This window comes from Lepidothrix coronata, unplaced genomic scaffold (genome assembly GCF_001604755.1).
Source record: "Lepidothrix coronata isolate B3197 unplaced genomic scaffold, Lepidothrix_coronata-1.0 Scaffold19, whole genome shotgun sequence".
NCBI classification, from domain to species: domain Eukaryota; kingdom Metazoa; phylum Chordata; class Aves; order Passeriformes; family Pipridae; genus Lepidothrix; species Lepidothrix coronata.
This window is the reverse complement of record NW_016690199.1, coordinates 460,093-487,182: the sequence shown is the minus strand read 5'-3', so window position 1 is coordinate 487,182 and position 27,090 is coordinate 460,093. Positions and strand designations below refer to the sequence as shown.

General features: G+C 39.6%; 1 protein-coding gene across 1 annotated transcript in view; it reads right to left on the bottom strand.

Moving 5' to 3' along the window:
• The window catches only part of SLC38A6 (solute carrier family 38 member 6), a 41,752-nt gene that overhangs the window by 8,598 nt on the left and 6,064 nt on the right, over positions 1-27,090 (bottom strand). Inside the window, exons 5-12 of the mRNA XM_017807629.1 lie at positions 24,420-24,459; positions 13,788-13,866; positions 8,994-9,076; positions 8,464-8,522; positions 3,965-4,030; positions 3,716-3,769; positions 2,074-2,153; positions 1,317-1,417 (exon numbers count right to left, since the gene is read on the bottom strand). Of these exons, the coding sequence (XP_017663118.1) occupies positions 1,317-1,417; positions 2,074-2,153; positions 3,716-3,769; positions 3,965-4,030; positions 8,464-8,522; positions 8,994-9,076; positions 13,788-13,866; positions 24,420-24,459 (562 nt within the window). The remainder of the gene's footprint in view (positions 1-1,316; positions 1,418-2,073; positions 2,154-3,715; positions 3,770-3,964; positions 4,031-8,463; positions 8,523-8,993; positions 9,077-13,787; positions 13,867-24,419; positions 24,460-27,090) is intronic.

The following is a 27,090-nucleotide window of genomic DNA, read 5'->3' as shown; positions in this document are numbered from 1 at the left end:
GGAAAAGGCACCCCACTGTGATGTTATGTGAACAGGACACAAACACTGCTGTATAAAACAGACACTCACCTACTTGTGCCAAGGTTGGGATGGACTTTTAAAAAAAGGCCACTATGTAGGTAAGGGGTCTGAAATCTCTCTGTGCACTTGGAAAATTTGGCCAAGAGTATCACACAGACAAAGTCATCTGTGTTCAAACTCAACTAAGAAACTGTAACAGAAGCATTTTTAAGTCCAAATGCAGAGTTATTACACTGGTACTGAAACACACTGTCACCTAAACTCTACAGCAAATGAAAAGGTGTCTGTAGAGTTTGGTAGGGCAAGTGTCATACCCCACCCACTCTTCTGATTGGTAATAAAAAGGTACATTTACTTCATCAAGCACTATGTTGACAACATCTCTAAGAAATGGGCACTTCTTGGTGCAGTTCATGTATCAAACAGACACATTTCTGGCTTGGGAACATGTAACACGAATTACTGACAACCAGAAGTATGTGCTGAAAAACCCAGCTCATAGTTTGTCCTTTTAAATTTTTAAAATCCTTCCCCACTCTTTTGTCATTGCTCTTCACTGCATCCAAGTCACAGAAGTAGATGGGAAATCCTGTGATTCAGGCCTTCTCTGTCATTTTTTTTTTCTGGTGTTCTCTAGTTTGTCTTTACATTACACTTAGAAACTAAGTTACCATGAAGAAGGCGCTTTTTGCAATCCTTTCAAATAAGGATTTCCACGGGAAAAACATGCTGCAGACCTCCATGCCTTCCCAGCATTAGGGCTGGCTTGCTGTGGGTCAAATTCCTCTCAGAAAAGGCAACAGCCTCGGTGCTACTTAGAGACTACAAATAACAGGGTCAGTAAGTGGTAACTCTTGGTAGAAGGTAAAGCCTTGGAACAGACCTTTCAAACCTGTGGGACAAGCAGATTATTACTGGATCTCAAAATTTCTTACAGACCATGATAAATCTGTTCCCAGCATTTAACTGGGAATTATGCAATTATACAATCCAAGATATAGTGGCAATCAGTTTAACTGCACAGTGTCAGAGAGCATCAACAGACCAGGAGCTCCACTTTAGGGACCAATATCTCGTCTGTGTATCATTTTAGGGCATAAAGCCTGGGAAGTTTAGCTATATTACACTTTGAGAAGTCAGTGAGACTGCAATACTTTGCAGTGTTGGGCATATTATTAACTCTTGACAGGAACGGGATTTCTGAGGATTCAAGTGTATCAATGCCTGCAGCATTCCAGGCAGAAGACATTTATCATTAACTTTCATTCTAAAGAACACTTGAAGAACACACTTACCATAAAATGTCAGGTACCCAAACAGAGCAGATATAAAGTAAATTAGGAAACTCAGACCAATTCCTGTGACAGTTACGTTCTGCATTCTACTTTTGGATGGACTAAAATGGAAAAAAAAAAGGAAATCAGTGTTGCTCTTGATCTGTATTGAGGACAATTAAACACAGCACCATCTACAGAGCACCTTGACTTTCACAAGAAGTATTGTCTTAATTTATGGCCACCGAGTATGTGCTGAGTTCTGTGCTGTCACTAATATTTAGGGGGTTTAAAAGTATTTTTAGACTGGTAATTAAAGGGCACTTTTCAAGCAGACAACCCATCTTGTAGGGAATTTAGACATCCCAGTGTATCTTTTAAATCAAAATTTGATTTATCCAGGATGATATCTATTCAGAGCAAGGAACAAAATCTGAGTTAAAAAACCCCACTGCATCAGATATGGTTAAATCCAGATTCAGTTACAGCAACAAAAATTTACTATTAAGGTACCTTAACAAATGACCTTTCTTGTCCTTGAGATTGTCCAGACCAGGACAATAAACTGACACTGATGAACCATATTTGCTACTTTTCTCTCCTGTAAAAGTCAGTACAGACTAAAACTGTACATTTCCCAAAAAACATGAAAGCTAGTTAGTTAGCATTGTTTGATGGCACTGACTTGAAAATAAAAATTATTGAAGATTAATTTAGAGAAAATACTACAAAAATGCTATAATTATATTTTAGTATTTCAAGTGTTCTCATACATTACCTTTGGAGCTCACAGTAGATGGGTAAGACTGAGGTATGGCAGAGAAAAGAGAAGGCCATGGTTGGTATTGCATAAGCACTCTAAAATAGAAGAAAAACATCTTGTAAGTTGTTTGTTATGACTGTTGGTTGGAAAAATATCTGGATGAACTCAGAATTCAGTTCAAGTGTTGGAAGTCAGAGGAAATATTTCCACATTAACGGTTTGAGATAAATCTCCACAACACAAAAATCCCACAAAATTGGACCTTTTCAAGTCATATCACTTCAAGTGGTCATAGCTCACTATTTTATCACCAGGAGAAGTCATGCTGTCTATAGGCCAAAACCTGCAAGATTCTTTTTTGGCTGTACTGAAGCCAACTGCTTATGCAGAAAGAGTAGGATCTGCCCCAGAGTCAGCACATCATTCAATAAATTCTGTAAGAAGTTTTCTAAATTCTAAATATCCATAGCTACCTGTCAAACTGCTGATTCCTTCATCCTGACTTCATGGTTTTATCACTCCCTGACAAAAATTTGGATGCAGCATGAAATATAAATATTAACAGGAAATATAACATGCTTTGGCATCTGAAGGTTTGAGAGAGTTATGTAATTAAAGCTGCAACCACGCAATTAGTGGTTTATTACTCCAAAAACTTGTAATAAAAGAGATGAATCATCCAGTATGGCTTGCTGCAACTGCCAAGTGGAACAAACTGAACTACAACAAACACTCTTGTGCTGACATAATCAGGCCCATACTGGTAAGGATATGCCACTTTCTACTGATAAAGCCAATTTTAAAAAAGAACTAGAGGTGAGTCCCAAGATTCTTCAAAGCACAAAAGGCCAGACAAAAGGCCAGAATCTCACAGTAGATGTTCCTGGTCAAAGCACCATTTCTGCTTTGATCTACAGATAACATTTGTCTCATGGGTGCATTGCCCAAGGTTTGGGGTTTTTTTTGTTTGTTTTTTTTTTTAATTTTCCCCTTCCCTTTTTCTTGGGAGGGTGGATTTTGTTTTTTTCAGATAAATGCAACCACGTCCTTCCTAAATCCCACTACAGGGCTATCCCAGGTTTAATCTTACCTGTTTCCCTTCCTCTTCACCCCACAGCAACCAGGGTTCTACGTGACACTTCCTCTCCTGCAAGCCTTGATGGGTGGTGACATGATTTAAATGCCACATTAATTAACAAATACCAGAGCTGGCACCCAATGAGATGCACAAAATTGCATGAGTCCTGAAGAATTAGCTTCAGGTAAGGAAAAACTAAGGTTAGGTCCAGGTAGTGTCAAGAAACCTGTTCTGCCTTGCCAGGGACTAAGAGAGTACCTACAGCCAAGTATCACTGACTTCCAGCTGAGGGCACATCAAGCTGGCTTGATCTGATTGCATCATGACCACTGCTGCATCTGTTAGACTTTATTCTTTGGTCATACTTGAAAAATATTTTCATAAATGTTAACTTGGACAGTCAGCCTTCATATATAAAAAAAGCAAGACTGGATAACACTTGGCAGCAGGTATAGGAAATATTTCAGCAGCCTATAACTGGTTTTACAGAAGGACAGCTTACCCTGGATAAGGCTTAAACCCCAATTTTTTAAAAACCACCCCCCCCCTTTAAGTTTGCGTATTGTTAATAGAGATTACCTCTTTTGAAAGATGAAAGAGCTTTGCTTTACAATCCCCAGTAGAATTTGAAACCTGTAAAACATAAACACACAAAAAAAAAGGCATAATGAAAGAATAAGCCCAAGCCACAGACATGAAACTTTTCAGTTTCTGTGATGATTAATAAAAGAAGGAATTTAAATTGCAAGCCATTCTGAAAGTGTTAATGTAAAAAAAGCACCACAGTTTACTAGTAAAATTAGAACTTCAAAACAGAGGGCACTTTACCTGTAAAGCCTCTATGGCACTGCTCAGAGGTAGAGGACAAGGGATTGACCATTTTTTAATCATAACCTGCAAAGACAGCAGACATTTGATGGGTGCATGATAACCTAAAAATCAGTTTTCAATTTAGATACACGTAGCTAAAACACCAGCCTGTTGGAACCCACAGCAGGGAGCCACACCCACAGTAAACTGCCAGGCCTGCCTGGCAGACAGGCCACCAGAAGGAAATTCTGACAGAAAAGCTTGTCAGTGCCATTCCATCCAGCTGCTCACTCTGCACAGCTGGCAGCCTTATGGTGTGGGGATCTGGAGGTGGGGCACTGCAGTGGGCTCTGACATGAGCTGAAATACAACCAGCACTCCCCATCCACTCTCCCCGGGCTCCACACCACGGGCCTCCCGTACGGAGTGGCTGCTGCGTTAGCGATCCCAGGCTCGCGCCCGAAGTAGACAAGCCCTAAACAGAGATAGAGCAGAGCCTAGGGCTAATCTTAAAAGGCAGAAACATATGGTTTGGACTAGAAAGCAAAGGAAAAACAATAAATGCAATTATTGTCCCAGAATGTCATTGGGCCTTTAGCTACACCCTGCTGGTTTAGGGACTGCCAAGTAACAGGGCTGAAAATCAAAGGGAAATTAAAATAAGAAATGCTACCTCCTTTTTCAGGAGCCCAGTTTAAAATGATAGTTGCATTGCTCTCCTCAACCCTAATTAATTTCCTATTGTAGTTGCCTGGCTTTAGAGGTTATAATTCTTTTGAAGCCTAGAGCAAATAATTAAAAACTTAATTAAAGACTCGGATTCACAAGAAGAATAACATGGAAGGGAGCGCCTCTCCCGGCTCAGAGAACCACATTTTGCTTGCTGCCAAGTGGTGTTTCCCAGAGGATTAGATGCTCCCTCTTGTCACCAGTGCCAGGAGAAGCAAACAAATGTTACCTCCGGACAAAATGTGGGGAAAGGGAACTGCGAGCACATTGTGGGAGTAACACAGGTCTTGGACTGCACAAGGAGAACAACTAACTCAAGGTATGGAACTCAGTGGCAGCCTGAAAACATTGTGAAAATGGATTATCAGGGGAAATCCTCCAGTCCTGTTTCTGACAGTAAACTGGGACTGCTTTATGCCATTTACTGATTGTCTGAACTGCCTCCCTCTGTGCCCTCTCACCTGAGGGAGGGTGTGAGAGGGGACAAGGACGTGCTGGGGGCACACCAAGAAATTCAACTGAAGAGCGAGGAGGGGAGAAGGAGGAAAAGGCCAAACACTAAAATATAACTTGGGCCTCTCTGGTATTTAAAGGCATCCAGATAGGGGAAATGCAGGAGAAGGCTCCAAAGTAGCTGGCTTTGTGGGAATGTCATCTAAAGCTGGGATAGGCTTCCTGAGCACTGAAAAGGGCCATGGAGCTGAAGGGCAAGGTTTGGGGAAAGTAAAATGTGCCTGGCAGTGGTGAGGGCAAGGTTTCCTGCCAGCTAAAGAGCAAAGTTATATATAAACATTGCAGAGGGAGGACAAGCCAAGCCGAACCTAAAAGGCTGAACGAAGTTTTTCTAAAATAAATGTAATACAGATTAAGAAATGGAAACTAAAAAAAAAAAAAAAAAAAGACAAAATAAAATGCATTAGGTGTGTTTAAAATTTATATTTACATTTGCCCACCTGCTTAATTATTCAAATCTGTTTGGGTTTCCAACTGTAGTCTAATGAGGTCCCCCCAACAGGAAGAAATTTTTAAGCTGGCAGCACAGCCCAATTAGCTGAGTAGTCACACAGGCAGCACAACCTTCCTCTGGAACTTTAAGCCTATTTCATATAAACGTTCTTTTGAGTATAACAAACATTTGGTTTTAAGTAAAAAAAAATAAAAAATAAAGAGAAAGTCTAGTGGAAATAAGGTATTTTAAATCCACACCAAAAACACTGCTAAAAAATCAAGTTAGAGGCTCAAAGTGTTCTAATATTCTCAGTGATGTTGCCTTTTCATATCCTGCAGAGGGAAAACAGGAACCTCTTTACTCCAGCAGTACTGACAGCACTCAGCAAAGAGTGCATAACATCATTCATTACATATGGCAGGTTCCCAATCTGCATCACATTTTGTTCTGGGAACATAAACAAGAGATTTAGAAAAATACCATCAGTAATCATTAACACCTCTGTTGAACAAGCTACCAATAATGCTGTCTACACACACATACACACACACACACACAAAATGTGTCTTTACTCTTCACCAGTATTCAACACAGCAAGAGGGGAGGCAGTAAAAAAGAAGTTTACCAATCATAATTTCTTTTCACTAAGGACTGAAGTCAGGGAAGTATTCAACAATCAGAAATGAAAGTGCTCAGGACCTCACAGAATCTGGCTTTGATTAATATGTATTTGTTTAGCTCCCAGATCAGCTCATCTCAGGGTTTGCAAATTTTTCCCAGTGAGGACTAGGACCAGTATGTTGGCTTTAAAGGAAAAGACACTGAAGATACTGAAGCTACTAAAGCACAGAGGGGAAATTTGTGAGCTGCCTAAGCCCCAGAGCAGAGCACAGAACAAAGAAGTCTCCAGCCCTTTGCTCAGTGCACTCACTGACCAGACTGACCAAGACCTCTCTTTTCTGCAGGCTGCAGTAAAAATGTGGCTTCCTGGCAAAAAGCTGAACAGATGGTGTGCACTTGAAAAGGCACAGAATTACTGTATATGCAAAATATAATTATATCACTTCCATATGACTAACACAGTTTTCTTCTGGAACAAATTAAAACATATCTGCCACACAGAAATTAACAGTGTGCAAACTAAAACACCATTTCAACAGCACATATCACCCACTTCAAAGCAATTAGATATGAAAACTAAACCACATTTAATGCCTTTGACTTTCAGTGCCTAAAGAAGTAGGAGAGATTATTCTGTGAAGAGTGTTGGTTTTCTTTAAATATCTGCAACGGCTTTTAAAAATTTTGACCTCAAGTAGATTTACTGTGGCTGCTCCTTTGTCATTTAACAACAAAGAGCAAGCACACAAACTGAACCATTTCCTAAGAAATCCAGTAGTCTGTGCTCCTTCATTAGTACTTTCTACCCATCTTTTTGATAGACAATCAAAAGTAAAATCTAGTTTAAATCATCCCAGCTTGACATGGCTGCACACAAGTCCTCCTTACACATTTGCTTTTTCAGGGGCCAAAATTGCTTTCAAATGCATCCACCCATTGCAACAGCTTTCCTCACACTCCCATTGAAATCCAGGAACTGAACTGGTTTTAAAACCCTTGCAATTAGTTTCAGTCAAAGGCCTATGTCAGCACTACAGTTAGTGCTTTTTCTACCCTTTTTTTTCTTTTTTTTTTTTTCTTTTAAAGATAAATTTTAGGAGAGAGGTCAAAAGTTAAGGTAATTTATAAATATTACAAATTAATTTCCATTAGCTCTGGAGGGGCTGTGGCTGCTCCTCAATGTTCATCTTAAGAAGAATACTTCCCAAGGTCCTACAAACACTGCAGCTCTCCAGGGATACCCCAGGGAGATGTTTTGACAGCTTTGAAGTTTGGTTTTATCACATGGTTTAGTTCCTAATGGATTGCCTTGGTCTCCTGGATGGCATGTTTGTTCAACTTGCCTTCAACTCTGTTTATCCCTTTGTAAAACAGGTATTAAATGCAAGTCAATGCAAGCCAGAATGACAGGGGAGAGGGGGAACATTTTGCCAGGCTCCCAAAAAAGATTCCAAGAGATGACAGAGTGAGAGCTGCTCGGTTCTACGACATATTACACATGTGCATTAGCACACTTTTTCCCTGTAAAAAGAAAAATAGTGCAACTTAAAGGCACATTTTCCCTCTTAGATCTGCCTAGCAGGTCTCACTTTTGATATTTGGAAACATCTACCTCACAGGGGCCTTGAGAGGGTGAACATCAGGGTCAAAAGCCCCCATATGGCTCAGAGAAAAGAACTTTTCCTTTCAGCTGGAAAGAAGAATAAGGTCATTGACGTATTAATGAATCTTGTAAACTGCCTTAATGAAGTTCTAGTTTTCTTTGCCTTTTTTTGAACTCTGTCACTCCATTATACATGTAAATTTAATTTATTTGGAGTATATTAAATTTTCTTCTGCACTAGTTGCAGTAAGTAACAGTTAGAAGCTAAGAAAACAGAATTCCATTCCTCTGCTAGTAGGGAAACAAAAATATATGTGCCAGCTCCCTTTGCTGCACTGTCAGCAAAACAAAAATATTGTTACATTTACCAGCCCAAAATATAATTATTTTAAATCTTTTCACATGTTTGGAAGTTCATACACATTTCTAAGCCTCAGCAAAACAAATGTAATCTGTCTAAGCAAGCACACACTGAACTTAAGGAAAACTCTAAATTTCACATAAAAAGTTAAGGGGGGAGGGGAAGACAATTAATTTCAAAACAGTGTTATGAAAACATTCAAACAATAAGGAAGAAAAAAAAAAAGATAAGCTGTGCAGAGATTTTTGACTTACCACAAGAGTAAAGTACACCGTAAAGAAAAATGATAAACTACTTGTGTAGCCAAGAAAGCCTGTAAAATAACAGTAAAAATAAAAGAGAATTTATAAGGAAAGTGATCCTAATGTACAGCTAAAGCTTTACATTTTAGGCATGTTTTCTATTACAGTGCTTGGTATCTGGGGCTTAGGACTCAGAATAACAACATTCCAACTGCCTGTCACAGATCATTTATGTAGTTTTGTAGGGCAGAATTAGAACTGGCTTACCACTAATGGCATGCTGTAAGTAAATGCAGCTCTTTAATGTTCTGCTGTAAAGATTTTATTTTAGTATTGCAGACAAAATACTACTGCAACCCAAGTAATAGGTTAACTAGGCAGGGCTGGAAGGCAGAACACACTTACTACCACTTAAGCAGTCACCAGCACCACCAGCCCTGTGCAAGTTTAAATAAATAAATAACCCATTAAGGTTTTAAAGTCTTCAATGGTAATTGCTACTAAAGTAGAACAATATTCGCTTCTCTCCTTTAATTACTCACCAATTTTAGGAAGAAGGGCAAGAGGAAAAACAATGCAGACTGAAGTAATGAGCAGCAGCAGCCTCCCATCGAGGTACCAAGACCTGTTGGAAAATCTATTTAGGACTGATACAAAGCTCAAGAGCCCTATAAAATATGTTCTCATTTAGAACTGTGATCTCAGACAAAATAACCACTAGGACAAGAAAAAGGAATCATTTCTGGTCTCACACGCAATTCACGTGAATTTGTATTCCTAGTTTCTATACTGTGATATAAAACAGAGCTCCCAGATAATGAGGGGGCAGAGCATCATCCCAAACTAACCAGCACTGCAATGTTCCACAGGCAAGTGTCTGCATGGATCAGGGGTCTGATGTGTGTCAAGTTATTTCTCAGCAGCACAATATGCAAATCCCTGCCCCGATTCACAGCAGTGATCAGAGGGAAGGGGATTTCATACTCTACAGGTTTCCAACAGAAGTACTTACAGAGCACACTACATGTATTTTAAATTGGATTACAGTGAGGTGTGTATTTACACTGCTGGAAGAAACAGCAACATCAATTCCCACTCACTGCTGAGCTTCCCTTCCAGTTTATTACTTCTCCATGACCTGAGTTCCTTACCATTTCCAAGAGGTGTGAGACAGAAATCTCAGCTATCCAACCGATTTGTTTGGAAACACAGTTACATTTTCTGAACGTATCAANGAGCAACAGAAGAAAACAACAAGGTAATAAACTTTCAGTTGCTTGGAAATTATGTTTCCTGTCCAGAGGTGGTATAAGAAAGTACAGCAATAAAGAGGATGCTCTTCAATTTTGCACAAAGTGATCACTCATTCTTTGTATACATCCACACAAGAATTAAAGGACAAAAGAGACTGAAATTATGATAATGAAATCTGCTATAATATTTAACCATAAAACTATACATAATAAAAAAGCCCTGTAGAGGCACGTGAAGTCCTTGTGCATTTAAAATCTGTTCGAAGTATCAAAAAATCCCACCTCCAAACTGAGGAGAGCACAGATGGATAAGTTGTTAAGAAACAGAAACATCTTGAGAGTGGCTCCCCTGACTTGGCAATAACCATATCCTGTACTGATAAACATCTTGCACATCAGCCTCCAACTTTACTACCTATAAACACCCTGACCTTTGACCTTCCAGTTTATTTAGTCCAGGATATGGTTAGCACCTAATAAACAGGCAGCACCTCAAGTTATCATAGGGAAAGTACCATAACACCTGTGTTAAAGAAGAATTATCCTACAGGTATATTAACTGCTGTTGTACATCGTGGGCAGCCACTTGTGTTATAAAAGCGAACAGAGAGATTTCAAGGCTGAGGGCACCTTCACCAAATCGAAACCAAAATGACCATCAGGTGACAATGTCTGTATTAAAAATTAGTTAAAATACATCATTCTCCAAAAAGTGTATCATTAGCCTAAGTCTCCTACTGCTACAGTGAAGAAGCAACTTTGCCAAGATTAGCTCCCTGCTGTAGTATTTATTCTTCACGTTGTTGTCATTTAGCATTCACGTATTTTTACTTTTTTTTCTTTCTTTTTTTTCTTTCTTTTCAGTATGGTGGATGTTCAGATCAGGAGGAACAACATCATGGCAGCAGACATAAGTATAATGCACTATGTGTGCATGTGGGACCTCTGTTTCAGTCTCCTGATTCTAAACATGCAGCAACCTCACAGCTGCTGTCAAGGTTCACAAGCTCAGCAGGACAGAGAGGAAATTATTTTGGTTACTTTACTGTGGGTGAAGGGGGGAAGAGAGAGGAAAATGGCAATGAGGTGATGGGAGGGAGAAAACACAATTTTGTAAACTCCTTAATTTTGGAATACCAATTCTTATACCGAAAAATACCTCAAAAAAACTGAATAGGGGACAATTTCCTGGTTATCAAAAAATACACCCATTTTCTCCTCAAAGTACTGTTGTAAAAATACACTTATTTTCCAAAGGCAGAATAAATGTTTTGATATTGCCTCTAAAATCAATTTGATCTGCAAATTTAATCCCATATGATAAAAGCGTTCCAAATATGAAATACAGAATATAAATCCTCGACTCTACTGAAAATGCTTTGGCATGCAGATGTTTCTCCTCCCTCCTCCGTATTTTAACTGAAAGCAGACATTTATAAATCGCTTTAATTTCATTCCTGAATTCAGCAGAACAAGATATTCATATGTTCTAAATTAGGATCTTACTCTCAGTCCATATCAATTATATAACACACAAGCAAGACAACTTAATTGCATCAATCACATCCTCTGACAGGGTCATTAAATGTTAGCAGAGGGCTCACAGATTACAACTTTTTAACACAATCCTCATTTGAAACTATGTTCATGTCATCAAAACTACGTGGAGTTCTTGTCATGCACCCAGAAACATCTCCACCTGCAATTTAACAAGTGTTCATAGTGTATGGGTTTGTTTTTAAAAAGGCACGAGGATGTGTTGGACTGGCTCTGAGCCTTTCAAACACACACACACACACCTGCCAACCTTTACCTATGAGAACAATTTAATGCACAAAACATTCTTTAAATGGTTTTCCCAAATGTACAGCTCAGGAGGGTTTAGGCATATAGAACACTTTCACAGATAGTTTAGCTGACACTTTTGATACATTCTAACTACAATTAAAGATAAATGCTGCACCAAATGGAAGTGTATCAGATGCTACAATGACTTAAAACCAGAACAGTCATGCAACCACATCTGGAAACGAGTTATCCAGGTAAAGAAGTTGATTTAAACTAGTCAATATTTATGCCCTTTGCATAAATAAGTTGTTGCTTAGGCTTGACATTTGATTACCTATTTTTGTTGAAACATTGCCTACAATTTAAAATGTCTGCTGGAAAAAACCTACACTTAACATCTGTGGGGAAATCCACAGAAACAAAAGACTGTGATCCACCATGGCCAGTAATATGGCAAAAGAAATAAAATATAGATGTGAGCATACAGAGAAGGTCAGCTGTGTGCATGTAGCTGGAACACTGCTTGACCACTGCACTTGAAAACTTTGCTTGGACAAGTATTAGAGGAGGGAAATGGTGTCAAATAAATATTGATCAGTGGAAGAACTCCCGTTAACAGAGGCAGGAACTGGATGAGACCTGGGCTGCCAATCACCACTGGAGCCGTGGTTAGGATTCCTATGGTCAATCTCAGCTCTTTCCAAATGCAAAGTTGAACTTCATTCCCACCTCAAACTGTAATTTCAGCGAAGGAAGAAGCGTGGGTGTTGGCAGTGCTGACAGTGCACTGAGGATTACACAGCCCAGGTGATCTGTAATAACCACTTCAGCACTGTAACCTGTCTGTGCCTTCACCAGTGTTCCCATCCAGAAGATCTGAGGTGCATTATCACACAGCCACCTTAATAAAGCAGCTTTTCATGCTGCCTTTTCCAGGCCAAAAAAATCCTTTGAGCAACATGTGGGACCTCCAGGTTTTACCTGCTACGAGTTTTCTTAAGCTGTTTGTTTTAAAGTGTGTCTTTGCTGGGAAAAGTCACTTTGCATGAACAGAGCTGACCTAAAATTAAAACCAGTAGTAAGAGATTTAAAGACACTAAATTTGGGGACAGACAGACTGGAACACACATTCAGCACATACAGCAGCAGCTCAAGGCCAGTGTGTATGGAGAGTGGGGTTAATGTATGATCTTGAAGAAGGTTATAGCACCCAACTGAAAAGCTGATGACTACCACAGCTGGAAGAGATACATTAGCAGTCTAAAAATTACATACACACATAAAATATAATAGTTTAAAAAAAAAAAGAAAAAAGAAAACCAACAGAAACCTTACTAAAACTGTAAGGGCCAAAAGGGCAGAAAGACAGAAAGCAAGATTACAACCACAGTTCATTTCTCAAATTCATTATAAAATTTCTAAGTTGTAACTGAAAAATTACAAAATTAACTCAGGTACCTTTTAACAAACTGATTTCACTTAAAATTCACCCACAACATTCAGGAATAATACAAGCATCGCACAGCCTTGAGACAATTTCAGCACATTTCAATCCAGAGAAAGTTCTGAGCTCAAAACATCTGAAAATAGCAATTTGGAAAAACAGCTGTAACCCCGTCCAAGATACACTGTTATGAATGACAGTGGACTGGAACAGCAGCACTGGGAGAACTCAAACAAGGTATTTCAGTGCTGAAGCTGCAGTGTTTGCCTTAGCACAGGCACAGATTCCTTGTGACAGTTCTGATGGAAACGTGAGGGACACACTCCTTACACACAGCTTTACAGCTCAACTGCAAAGAATCATTTCTTTACTGGGAGCCAAGTCAAGGAATTATAAACCAAGTCTGGAAACCTGGCATTTCTCCCATGACAAGTCCAATTACTAGAGCAAGACAACAAAATATTTAAATATAAATGCCTGCCGTTTTTTGTCCTGTGGTTTTGAAATATGTGAAGTGATAACATGACAGCAGTTTAAATGTTTCTCCTCCTCTCCATCCTGCTTCCCCTTTTAAATTTTTACAGAAGGGAGATTCTTGTAGATGGAGTTTTGCCACTGACTTTAAGGTCGTCTGATGGGAAATGGCTACGAGGAAAGAATCCCACTCTGTGTGCAGTAGAACACTTGCACTTGCCAAATACATTTTATATTCCAACAACTGCTGTAAATAACTATTTATATTTTTTTTGCAGATCAGAGGAAGTGTCAGCACCCACCTCCTTCAGCAGTCCTGATCTGCTTTTTCCTTCAGGACAAATACAGAGTGCATGACATGAAGCATTTTTCCTTACCCGCTCTCGGCTCCACTCAAGAATCCTGCAACGGCCCCAGGAAGCTCGGACTTCACAATTAACAGATAAGATGACATGGCTGCAAAGAGAAGCAGGACAGATTTAGCAGAGGAATACCAACATCTCTGGCTGTGACAGCCAGCAGGCTGAACCAGTGTGGTTCTGGCTGGAACACCCTGGCTCTGCATTAGACACCACGGCACCAGAACCAGAATTTATTCTCTCACACACTTCCTTTAAAAATAGCTGCAAGTCCCCCAGTGTTGCACTGATGTCAGCTAATGCCTCCAAAGAGACTGCTACAATGTGAGTCTTGGAATCCAAAGGACTAAAAGGCAAGATGATATAATACCCAGGTCTGACCTTTTACCTGGCAATACAGACCTAGGGGTGAGAGACAGACGACGAGGCTGCAGGACTCCTCCTTCTTCTTCACAAGACATTATTAACAATGAGAGTAAAAAATATTTATTTCTATCAACACAATAGGCTTCTTTAATGACTCTGTTTCTAGTGTTGTTCAACTGCTGTTGTGCTAAATAATTATATGACAGAAATTTATATAAAAGAATAGGACTTCAAAGGGATTTTTATACACTGCAAAGTTTGGTCCTCAGAGCTAAGAGGATTATCAGTGACAGACCCCTGATTCTCATGCTAAACCCACCAGCCAGAAGATCCCAGCAACAACATCAAGTGCAAAATATACAGGAACTGCCAATCAGAAGAGAAATTACTAGGTACTCCTACAAAAGCGTTGACTTGAAATTAAGTGCTTATAATTCTGTTCAGCAGAAAGCAATGATACAAACACATAAATCCAAAAACTCCTTCACTGTGTCAGTTTTCTCCTTTACTACATAAAATGATCAAAGGCATAAATGGGAGGGTTATTAAATTACAACTTACACTAATCTGACACCTTCACACACTGTTCATGTCACTTTTTCATGTAAGCAGCAAGTGTTTAAATGAATTAAAAACTAGCAGAAAATTACTCAGAAAAATCAGCTTTACAAAGAGCTTCAACAAATATCAAAGCCTACATGAAACTAATTTCCATCCTTCAGCATCCAGTAATTTTAGTAACTTGCCAATAAAAGTTTAGTTGCATTTAATTCTTGACAAAAATTTTTCTGTTGTGTTCAAATTTTACTGTTCTGTACTCAGTAATTCTGTAGAATTTTACCGTGCCATATTTATTAATGCTTTAAAATTAAAACATACATCTTGGAAAGGTAAATCAGCAAACTTCCATAAGCTGATGTTTGGTTTGGGGTTTTTTTTTAAGGAATGTTTTGAATCTTAAAAGAAAAGAAGTGTGGACTCAGACACTGGTGTCCTACAGCAGTTACTGTTACATTTTGAAGAAAGGTAATGTGGTCTCTTTAAAGAAAGCAAATTCCATTAATACAAAGTGACATCTACCTACCACAAGGTTAAATTAAAACCAATTTGGCACATCACTAATTAAGGAAATATTCACTTCTTCATAATTAAAAGCACTTTTTTTTCCAATATTCAAGTGCATTTCCCTGTTGACATATAGCTGTTGATTGTGCCTGGTGAGCTATTTATCTGCTGTCCTGATTTACTCTCCTGTTTGCACACAACAGAATGTAGATCCAACCACAGAGAAGGCTGCAGCATGCATATTTCTAAATCACCAGAATTTTTAAGTAAATTAACACAGTTTCTCACACTAAGCTGCAGGCAGATGCAGATTTCACCCTAAATTTAAAAAAAAAAAAAATAAGAGGGAGAGGAAAACTTTGCTAAATTGTAATTCAACTTTATTTATCCATTAGCCCTCTTTCTTGTATGACACAATACTTTACACACAAGCAAGTCAGAATTTGCACGTATTTATGTCCTTCAGGAAGATTTCAAAACTGGTTCCTTTGCAGTCCCCGCTGCAGAAAGCTTTGAATTAATTTCCAGATCAGATTTCCTCCTAATATGCAATCTGTCACTCTGCCCTTGCATTCCTATTAGCCTCTGGCTAATCATTTGATCACTTATCCTTTGTTGTGCACTTACTCTTTGTTTTTAGGAGGAGTCCTATTTCACTGAATTCCACTCCTAAGGAGGGAGCCAATCCTGCACCAAGAAACTTGCATCTTTCTTCCTTTCTCTGGGCATATGGGAAACAATCTCACATAGTAGGATTTTCTCCCCCCTCTTTATATTTTCTTATTTGTTCTCCAGGGTGAATAATTAATAATGAATAATTTTATTTCTATCCTGATGCTTAAATAAGACCTGAATCTCATACATAAACCTGAGCAGGATGCCCACAGTAAATACAGTTTAAAAAGCCAAATCCTGCTTTTAGTTCACTTACAAACACAATTTTAATTCTCCTCAGAGAAGCAGCTCCTTGTAGCTTTACTCACTGCCAAGTGAGACACTAACCACTGTGTAACTCTGAGACACACTACAAAAGTGAGCAAAGAACATGGTTTGTTTGGTGTTTTAAAGCTGAAACTAAACCAAGAAAAAAACTGAAACAATACAACAGAATTCTGTCTGTCTTATTCTATGCACTTTATTCCTTGAGTAGGGATAAATAAAGTAGGAATTCCTACTCTGGGAATAAAGTGCATAGAACATGACAGACAAAAAGTCCTGTATCCTTTGCTCCAAATAACAAATTGCACTTCACTTCCCTGACACCCACCACGAGCGAAGCCACGTCAAGTTACATTGTGCAAATTGAATGTCAGCTCTCCTTGGCAGCCCTGATGTGGAACGGAAGGAAGAGATTACACAGCCACGAGACTGAACTGTGACACAAGTGAGCCCAACAAAACCCCACCGTGTGCTCTGATTTATTCCACTCTGAAATACTGACGTGAGACATCTATTTTGGGACTGAACGAGACAGGTTTCCTGCAGAACAAACTGCGTGCAAGGGCACAGTCTGAGGCTTCAGCAATATGCAGATGCAGGAAGTCCTGAACTACAACTACATGAGCAACCTTCGTACAGTCACTTCCTAATTTTCAGGTCCCAAATTTGCACGTATTATGCTATTTTTAGATAATTTTCAGTAGGCACCAGGAGCTACTCGATGGAGAACTAAGCAGTTCTGAACGTCTCAACAGGCCATAAACCAGTATTCAGCAGAAATCAAAATTATATTCATAGTTTATTATTCAACAGGCTTTCTTGAAAGCAGCAAGAAACTACACTCTTTAAAATACGTATCGCTTCATCGTGTTCTGAAAGCTTGGTATTAGCTCTCTGACAGAAAAAAGATGTTTGATAAATAGAAACTATATTTGCTTTACACTTCCATTATTACAGCCTGCAGTGCCACCATGAGCTGTGACTCTCTAGAAATATAAATACCATGCATATATAACTCAGAATGCCCTTGCTGTGCTACAGCATTGTTCAGCACTGAAGATATGTGCCCCTACCTGAAAAAACATTAGGGGCTGGAGAAGAGGGAAGCCAAGGTTATGTTTTTAAAACTGTCCCCAAACTATCTCTTCTGAGGTAGCCCAATCTTAAAATCAAATATGTGGATGGCTTTTTGGTTACCAGAAAAAAAAAAAAAAGTGTCACTTTTTCTTATTGTCCTACTCAAAACAAGACCAAATGCTGAAGTCCATAGCAATTACACCAGAGAATATATATATTAAATTTACTTGTGATAAACCCCTTCAAATCATTTAACTAAACAGGCTGACCAACTTTTCTGATCAGTTTTCCCTCATCTACCACTGATAGTATTAGAGCCCTATAAAGATGTTAAGCACTGGGGAAAAATGGAAGCAAGCTCTCTTCCAACCTTCCCACAAGAGAAGACAGAAGGCTGGGAAAAAACCAGCCTGGATCAATAAAAACACACAGGCTCCACAGATCCTACTTCCAAAAATATTTGGGAGTCAAAAGTAGACAGAGCAATCCTGATTTTCAGCTGAGGGAATACCAAGTAAAACAGGGATTCCTCATAAATATCTATAAATAAAGGAGATAAATGAAAATGCTTTTAACTCTCATCCTCTAAAGAGTTCAGACAGGAAGAGACCAAGTTTTCCCAAAGTTCTGAAAAAGATTAGAGGCTGAACAGCAGAAATAGCAGAATAAACACTCCCAGTCCCTGCACAGTCCAGCCCATCCAAGCTGGATCCTTCATATCAACTGCACGTGACAAACCCCTTTGGGCTCGTGCCTCCCTCTGCTGATACAGGGGTTGTTTAAAATTGAATCTGTCCTAATCCAAACAACGTGGCAAAGTTAAAAAGGAAAGCAGGGAAGGAGCTCAGGAAAGAAAGTGAAACTAGGGAGTATTTTGGGCAAGCTTCCATTCTTCCTGTTAAAGAGTAAGAATGGAATAGGAAGTACTTCAGTGTTGCACTGAGCTTCTTATATGTCATTCAAATTGTGGAAACATCAGGACTGACGGATGGATGCCACTGCAAAACATCAACCATTTCAGCCCTCACACCTTATGGCCTTAAAAGTCTGCTCTTTGTGTTCATTTTGCACTGAATCCCTCACATATTCAATTTTAAGAAGCCTCCCAATACCTTGATGGATTGTTTGTAATATTTCCTCTTAGTGGAAACTTAAAAAAAAAAAATATCTTGGGATAAATTGTCTGCTTTAAAATACATATGTAGAATAGAGTGTGTGAAAGATGTTTGTTAACATGGAGATATTCTGAGAAGTGAAAAACATTGTCAACTTCCTTGCCAGTCTTCATATTATGGACACTCATCCCAATGAATTTCTGCTCCCCTGCTTCCTTTTCCTTCTACCTTTATCTTTTACCCAAATTTTTTTGGAACTTACCTATGGCAAGCTTAAAAAACAAAAAGTCCTTCTTATTCTGTAGGGAACACTTGGGCAGCAGATTTATTTTGGTAAAACTTCATTAGTTTAATTACATGTGTACATTTATGCTAAAAAAAAAAGGAAAAGTTTCCTACATAGTTCATCACATATTCCATTCTGAAGTACAGCTGCAGGCTGGGATTTTGTTGGGGGTTTTTTGTTGGGGTTTTTTGGGGTTTTTTAAGTTTTTTTTTCTTTTTTATTACTTAAAGCAGGCTTAATATTCTTTACAGTGTCAAAACTTCCAAGAACTATTCACTGCAACAGGAAAACACGGGAGCATGGGTTATCAATTGTTAAATTAGTACAGGAGCTGACAAACCTGCCCTTAATTAAGGCAGCTCTGCACTGGAAATCCTCACTTTGAATCAGTCAGGATAATTAGGCTTTCAGGTCAAAAGCAAACCGAGCTGTGAAAACAAACATTTGAGTTTGTTTGAAAACAGAATTAGATTTCCCATACTTTAAGGAAGCTCAGTAATTTCTTAAGGTATTAAGGATGCAGGTCTCAGCATGTAACAAGCTGTATTTTATTCTTCCATAATTTGCACCATTCATTTATTTCCAAAGTTGGTTGAGTATTGTTCTCTCTGCTTACAAAAAAGAAGGTTATTCTCACCCACCCCCTCATTCTGAAAAAAAAATTTGCTCTGTTTAAATTTGAAACAAATTTTGCAAATTGCAGAATGAATGAACTCTGGGGGAAAAAAAAAGAAAAAAAAACACAAAAGAAAATAATTTGCAATAGGAAAACGCCCAATTAACTTGATAAAACAAGGTCTTTAGTCTCTGCAAGCAGTGACTCACAGAAAGCACACATCTATAAATTTGCATGGGGAGGAGGTAAGTTAAATATTTCATTGTTTACCCCGCAGAAAAACAAAGGGAAGGGGATGTGGAATACAGCAGGAGAAGGCTGGAGGCTCCCGAGGCGCCGGGCTGCCGGCAGCTCTCCCGGGAAGGCGGCCCAGGGCATGTGGGGCCGGGCCAGGCCAGCAGATGGTGGTGCTGCTGTTTTTAAGGATCTGCCTTTCCCGGTGGTTACGCCTCTCGATTCACTTCGGGACGCTTGAAAAATACGAACCACCCGAATGTAGATACATATTTAGGGTGTATTGCACTCACAGCGGGGTCTCTGTGTATTGTCTGTCACCCTGACTGTATTAACAGGCCATAAAATGCAGCTACAGAACAGCATCGCCCATTGGAACTAATCCTGCAGCTTCCAGTTACTGCCTACAGCGCTCAGGCAGCGCCGAGGACAAAACAGCGCTCCAGGGACACGGAACAACCTTTTTTGCCTCATTACTTTTTCTTAGAAAGAAGAGAAACGTGTACCTATCGAGGACATCTGAAGTGCAGAATATGGAAACAAAATCGGCAAGCACCAGTTACAGAAATTATAGTGAATTAAATTGTATTTATACTAGAAAGCAAATAATTCTTTGTAAAATTAAGACAGCTGTCTGGAAAGCTTAGTTCCAAAGAATGACTACCTGGGCACAAGCCAAGGCAGGTGAGTTACTCACACTGACCCCCAGCATCCTGTGTATCTCAGCCTATCTGAAGCAATGGAAAAGAAATAAAACCCGTCGCAGAAACTCCTCACATGGACCCACCCAAGCTACACGTCTGCACTGCAGGTTCTACCGGAGCGCTTAATCCCGCTGCTAATAAATTTTAAATAATTAGCCTCCTGCTCTCAGCAGTTTGGGCTGATGTTTGTGTGTATCCCAGCCACCAGGCCCCATCTCCAGCAGCGGTGACCTTGAGCTGGTGGCAGCCCGCAGCCCTGGGAAGCACGCTGGAAAACTCCGCATGCTTCCTGCTAGACCTCGGTGCTGGGGATTTGTTAGTGTTGGCAACGGGCTGCTCTTGTGCAATACTTCATTGTGTTTGCCTCCATTTTTCCACCAGCCTTGCTAAAATCAGCCCTTCTCTGTCTTTACTACTTACACTGCAAGATTCCTGAAGATTTTCTCTCGGGCACGTGGCCTCCTTTTCAGTCACATCCAGAGAGGATCATTCTAGAAGGAGAAACTACTGTCTGCCTTCCTCACCTTAGGAAAGCACCCAGGAAGCTCACAGAGCTTTCCTGGCAGGAGAGGGGGAAGGGCTTTGGCCCCCTGTGCCTCATCCCTCACTTCCTAGAAAACACAAAGCTATGAAAACAATAGCAGGGACTCCATCCAACTCCAGTTGCTCCTGGGAAGGATGACACGAAGAGCCAGCAGAGCCGTGGAACTCAGTGTTTTTGACAGCAGCCTCCCTCCCTCCCCGTGTGCCTCCAGGGCTACAACTTGCCCTCTCCTCTCTTTGAGGGCACCTGACAGGATCTGGAACCCTTCAAGATCCTCTTCTGCACAGCAGGCAAGAAATGGACATCGGGAATGTCACGCCACGGAAAGATGTGGGTGGCAGGAAAGGGTCAGGAGGAGCAGATGGACAAACTGACAGCCCGGTAGGTGCAATGTGATGGTCCCCTCCCTCATGTCCACTTTGCACCCCCCCCCACAACTAACCAGCCCTTTCTAGAACAGGGCAGTTCACAAGTAACCAATCACTAGTTATTTACATTAAAGGGCTGCTGGATTGGGCCAAAATGCTGACAAACAGAGCAACATAAAAATTAGTAGCACTGGCCCTCCCATTCAACCTTTTGGCTTCCCTTTATTAACAACACCTACATTGCAAGAACAAGAACATAGTGATTATAAGGAAAGCAAGGCAAATCTTCTCCAAGTTTAATCACTCTAAGCTGTACATATTCTATAAAGTCTTTAAGATACAATACTAAAATCACCTTAATTTACATTTGGATATCGCATTATCCTGATGCATCCTTAGTTAATCCTTGGTACTTAAATGGATTTTGGTATTTGATTTGTGTTACTTGAATCAACATTACAAAGTGTTCCAAGGGATCATTAAAAATCTGCAGGAAAAGTTGAACACTCTTGTTAGAGAGATATGTTAAAATTCCAAGCAGTGCACTTGAAGTAATTTTTTTTAACCTTTTAAATTCCAAATTTGACCAACCAGTGCTTTCCTGCAGCTGTACAAAATTTTATTTTTTTTTTTTAAGTTAAATATCCTGCCAGTAGAAAAAAAAAATCAATTCCCCTATCTACACAAATCCCTAAGTGCCTGCAATTAGAATGTCACATTCAAATTTGCACATTAAGCTTCCTTTTTAAAAAAAAGCAAAGATGACAAATTGGAAAGCATAACTATTAAAATGAATACTAAAACGCTCTCTCCACCACAAATTAATGTAAATCACTTCTGCACTTCGATTATTTTTAGAAGGGATCAGACAAAACTGTAAAAAAAGCCCAGAGCAGATGCAGATAGTGACAATAACCCTGGCAGAGTTGCTTATTTTAGCCACAAGGCATCTTTCATTATCTTATGCTCTCCCATCATCTGTGAAATAAGACACCGTATGATGCAACGTGCCCAGGTCTGATGATGGAAGAGGTAACAGAAAACAATTTTATTTTTAGCCTTACTCTGACATCAAAGATGTTGACAGAGTCTGGATGTCTGCCCAACAGGCACCGTGCTGCTGGTCCCTTCACACAGAAAAACAAAGAGAGGGGAACACCTACCAAAAGGCACTGTGGGCAGAGCCCAAGTTTTACACTTAATCCCAGCATGGATCCCATTCAAGGACAAACTATACTCCACAGTTTCACCACTCCCATTTAAAATCTGCAGAAGGACCAGAAAGACAAGAAAAATTCCTTTCTTTCCATGCACTCCTTCAAGAGTCAAGGCCCTGAGAAGTGAAGAGAATTATTCGACCTTCCTTATTCTTTTCCAGCAGCCTGTCAGCCTGCAGCACAGTCACCCTCAAAGCTGGTTCCTGACACAGTGCTGGCCTGGGCTGCAGCATCACAGGGCACTGCCAAAGGTGGTTGTTAAGGAGAGAAATAAGGCAGCTGGAGATCTGCTCCCAGACAGAGCTCTGCTAAAGAGAAGCTGTGACAGCTCCTTGCAGCGACAGAACAACACATCTGCTGTGCAGGAGAAGGTGCCAGAGGCCCAACTTGCCACCCAGGCTTCCACAGATCACCCACCCTCACAGCCTGGGGCACGTTTAGCACTACCAACACCAACAGACTCAAGGGCAGGAAAGTCAGCTTTGTCTCTTCAGTGCATTTGAAAACAAGCCACCCTTGCAAGTGAAGGTACCGGATACATAAGCCATCTCAATGAAACATGTTGCCCTTAGAACCAGAACCACCAAACCAGAATTTTTGAAATCTCCCATCAAAATGAGGTCACTCAAAATATTTGATAGAAGCATTTCAACTTGCAAACCCCTACTTTTTAATTAGTTTGACAGAAACCCATTGGTTGGCAAACCAGGCCCAACTTGCAGGCACAGAAAGCCACTGCAGAAGTTGGAATAAGGAGTTTGGTAATATCCAGCACGCACTAGTTTGGGGCTCTGGAGTTACTGAGCTGAATTTTATTAAAAATGACACAGAGAAGGTTATGAACTGCAATGAGAAAGAAATGAGAGTCATATTTCCTTTGACCACAGAGTCTTGTACATGATCCCAGAATCTCCAGAACCTGCACTGTGTATCCCTCCTCTAGTGCTGTATTTAGAGATCCGCTCAAACGGGAAAGGAAATTAGAAGATTTGTTCATTGCTACAGAACATCCTCTAAAACCTGTATGAATAAGTAGTCCTTAATCTTGGAATTGATATGGTCACTCCTGCCTAAAATTAATGCTTGGATTCTTACAGCCATTTCAAATGGGCAGCTTTTATTATTGGAACTTTTAGCACACAGAAATGTTCCGAGTTTATCATGAAAGCAGTTACTTGGTCTAGTTCTAGATGTCTACACAGTGACAAAACCCAGCAATCACTGCATTGTCTGGACTTGACAGGTAATCCTACAGGAAAGAACAGCACTGGAATGCTGTTTCCTTCTTTTGATGTACGTGAACATGTGTATCTTCTTGGTGGTAGGGGACAGAGGAGGGAGCTTTCTCATGATTCCCTCATTTAAAAGAAAATATCCCAAACATTTAGAGCCAAAAAAATCTAAAATTGTTCTGTTAAACACTGTCTACTTTCAGACAAATAATTTCTAAGGGCAATACTACCTAGTGACAGTCAGATATGCAAGCATCCCTGAGTAAGAGTTTAAATGCAAAACCAGGTAGTGTAATTTTATTAAGCCACGCACCAAGGAAGACAAAATAAGTGTAAGAGGACAGCCCAGCATATGTCAGCATATCAGCCCACATGAACTAAGTTGGGAAGATAAACAACTCCCCCAAATAACAAGGTATTGAACTAACAGGGGGAAAAAAGGCTCCCATTAATGCAGAACATATGAAACATCAGAGCTAAGTAAACATTCAGTTGTTACACAAATCACTAAAATGCATAGGCAGGTTCCAACAGCAAAACCCAAAACACATGATCTGATAAAGTGCAGCTACCAGAAACAAATGTACAGAACAGTGGAGCAGAGATGCTGCTTCCTCAGCCCCTTCCAACCAGCAGTGCCAGCTATAATGGATGTGCTCCACATCCTGGGATGCAGCAACAGGCACACACCCCAACCCCCATAACTGCCCCCATCTACCCCATGACTACAGCCCCTCTGCTTAGCATGATCACATAAGCCTTTCCTTTAAGTTTTCTGTCCTCTTAAGAGCACTTTAATTTAATTATTGCCTTTGGTGTCTGTGGAGCTGTGTAGCCTGTAAGGTTATACTCCACACAGTTCATGTGGAGCATCTGAAGTTTCTTACCTCCAATATTCTGGATAATTATTGTAGTTGCAACCAGGACCTATAAAAAAAGAATTGATTTCTTTAGAAAGGGTAAGGGTAACTAAAATCGTATGTCCCCGGCAGTCATAAAACACACGTGTATCATCTTAACCAGACCAGATGTGGCAGCGATAACTAGTCCTGAGAGGAAGGGCATCTTCTCCTTAGTGAAGAGTTTAACACATGGAAACCAACACAAGCTAAAATGAACACGGAAGCAAAAAAGCCCTCCCTGAAAATCAGCCGTTTTTATTCTGAGATGACAAAACAAGAATACTAACACAGCGAAGATCGGGGGTTTAAATCACTGAAAACATATAAGTGCATCCTAACTTATATCAGGTGAATACAAATGAATATGATCATTTAGCTCTGAAAAGACAGACAGTAGAGATTTGTACAAGCTCAAGTGCACTTCCCTCACTCCAAAAACTTGAGTGTTTTTAACCGTCAGGGATGTCATTGGTCCTTAAAACTTGTAAACCAGACAGACTTTTCTTTAGCGTTTGTGATTGTTCATACTGGGCTGATATGGGAGCAAAAAACGATCACAGGCTACTAAAATACTTGTCTGAATCCAAAAGAAAATTAACTTCTAACTGAAAAAAAAGCTTAAAAGCGGCTATAAAGTTTTCCCACTGTTTTCTTCTCAGCTCAGTTCTAAAATACCATGGTCATCTAGTGCAGTTTTTCTTTTTACACACTGCTCTTCTTGATGTAGCAGAACACTCCTGAATGAGTGCTACCATTAAGTCAACTTGGTAAAAAATTAAGCCACAGATGTCAGAGTGAGAAGAAAAACAAATTTGTACTTTTGAATAAAATCTGAAAACAGAGTTGCCGTTTTTTTCAACTGATCAACTAGAAAATCATTTCAGACTTTAAATGAATTCAAAGTCAGTTCAAAAGTCACCAAGGGAAGGAAAAAAATCCCTAAAGTATGGTATCTTGCAGTTTGCCATACATGGAAACAAATACTTCCCCCCTTTGGAAAGGGAGACTCAGCAATCTTCCAATGGCAGAAAATTTCCATCCTCACAAATCTCAGAAAAAATATGTTTGAAAGAAAATCACCATAAGGTTGAGCAATTGCTCTACTTCAAGAGTAATTAATCAGCCAGTAATTAGTCAGAGTAATTAGTCAGCCTAAGCTGTCAGTTCAAGCAAGATCCTACAGTGGTCTGACTGCATCATTCCCCCACGAGTGAGAAAAAAGCAAAAGAAAAAAGTCTGTGCCTGACTGAAGTGAGAATTGTTCAGAGACAGATTAGAATTCAGAATGGTTGCGGTGAAACCAGAAAAGCCCAAAAATCAACCAGATCAGTTAAAAGCAAGGCATTCAGGAAGATCTCAAAAATATGATTTAGAGTTATTAGATTGCAAATAGAGAAAATAGTCTGAGATAACACAATCAGAAATAGCAAAGCCTGTTTTGCAGGCAAGTTTTAAGAAAGTTGTATAAATATCAAAGATGCTTCAAGATGGAAAGATAAGTGTTCGGGAAAAGTGCTCATCAGGAAAACTGGGTGAACTTTGGTTAATTATTTTAGGTAAACAACAGCTTCCCAAACTAAAAATATTCCAGTGCTCTCCGTGCACACTGAAAATAAAAGATAATTTTTAGCACAAATTATTTAAACTGAGAATTATGAATAAGTATACTCGGGAGAATTAAAAAAAAATTACTGACATTGGCTACATAGTGAAGCTGTGAAATGTCTTCATTTAAGCTTTTAAATAACAGATTAGACAAACATCTGCCAAGACTGGTTTATGTATGTTCACCCTGGGTTCAGGGCAAAGGCAAACTAAGTCACATTTATTTTGTCTTTAAGATCTAAATTTCTGTGGGCTTCACAAGCAATGGCTTATGGTTAATGTGTGCAGAACAGCTCCAGGAAAAAATAACTGCACTTCATACCTTGCTAATATCAAGGTTTATTATCTCTTGAGGTTGATCACTTCAGAACTTTGATCAATAAATATTGATCCTCAGACTACACTCATAGCTGCTTATTCATGCTAATGGAAGTCTCACAAACACCTGATATCTCAGCTTTAATTCTCGCTTACATTAAGACATAAAAAATCAGACTCCAGCCTGATGAGCAGAACTAATTAAAAAAAAATTTACATTGTTTCAGTAAAATATTAAAATCATACTTCTGTGTGGTAAAACCTGCTTTTAGTTACTGAAACACAGAGCACAGAATTCATTATAATAAGAGTGCAGTACTCACAGGCAATATTTCCTGTGCACCCAGTATTACTGGATAACATTGTCTGTTAGGAAAAACGCATCCAGTACACACCTAAAAAAGCACAGCTAACATTTTGATTACTCTTATACCAGAAATGGTTAGTTTACTGGTGGTTTTGTTGGGTTTTTTGACTGTCTATTTGTTGGGTTTTGTTAGTTTTTTAATCCTAAAACAACAAGTAAGAAACATTCGCGTGAAGAGTTTATTAAATAAAACGAAAAAAATAGCACGCACCAAACGTGCTCTTAGTTGTTCCCGTTGTGGAGATTGCATGAAAGACAATCCCTTACCTTAGATCCCTGTGAAATGCTGGAACACCAACAGTGGATCACTTACCTGTCCCTCAGCAGTTTCCAGCCCAAGCACGAGGGAATCGTAACAAACCTGAG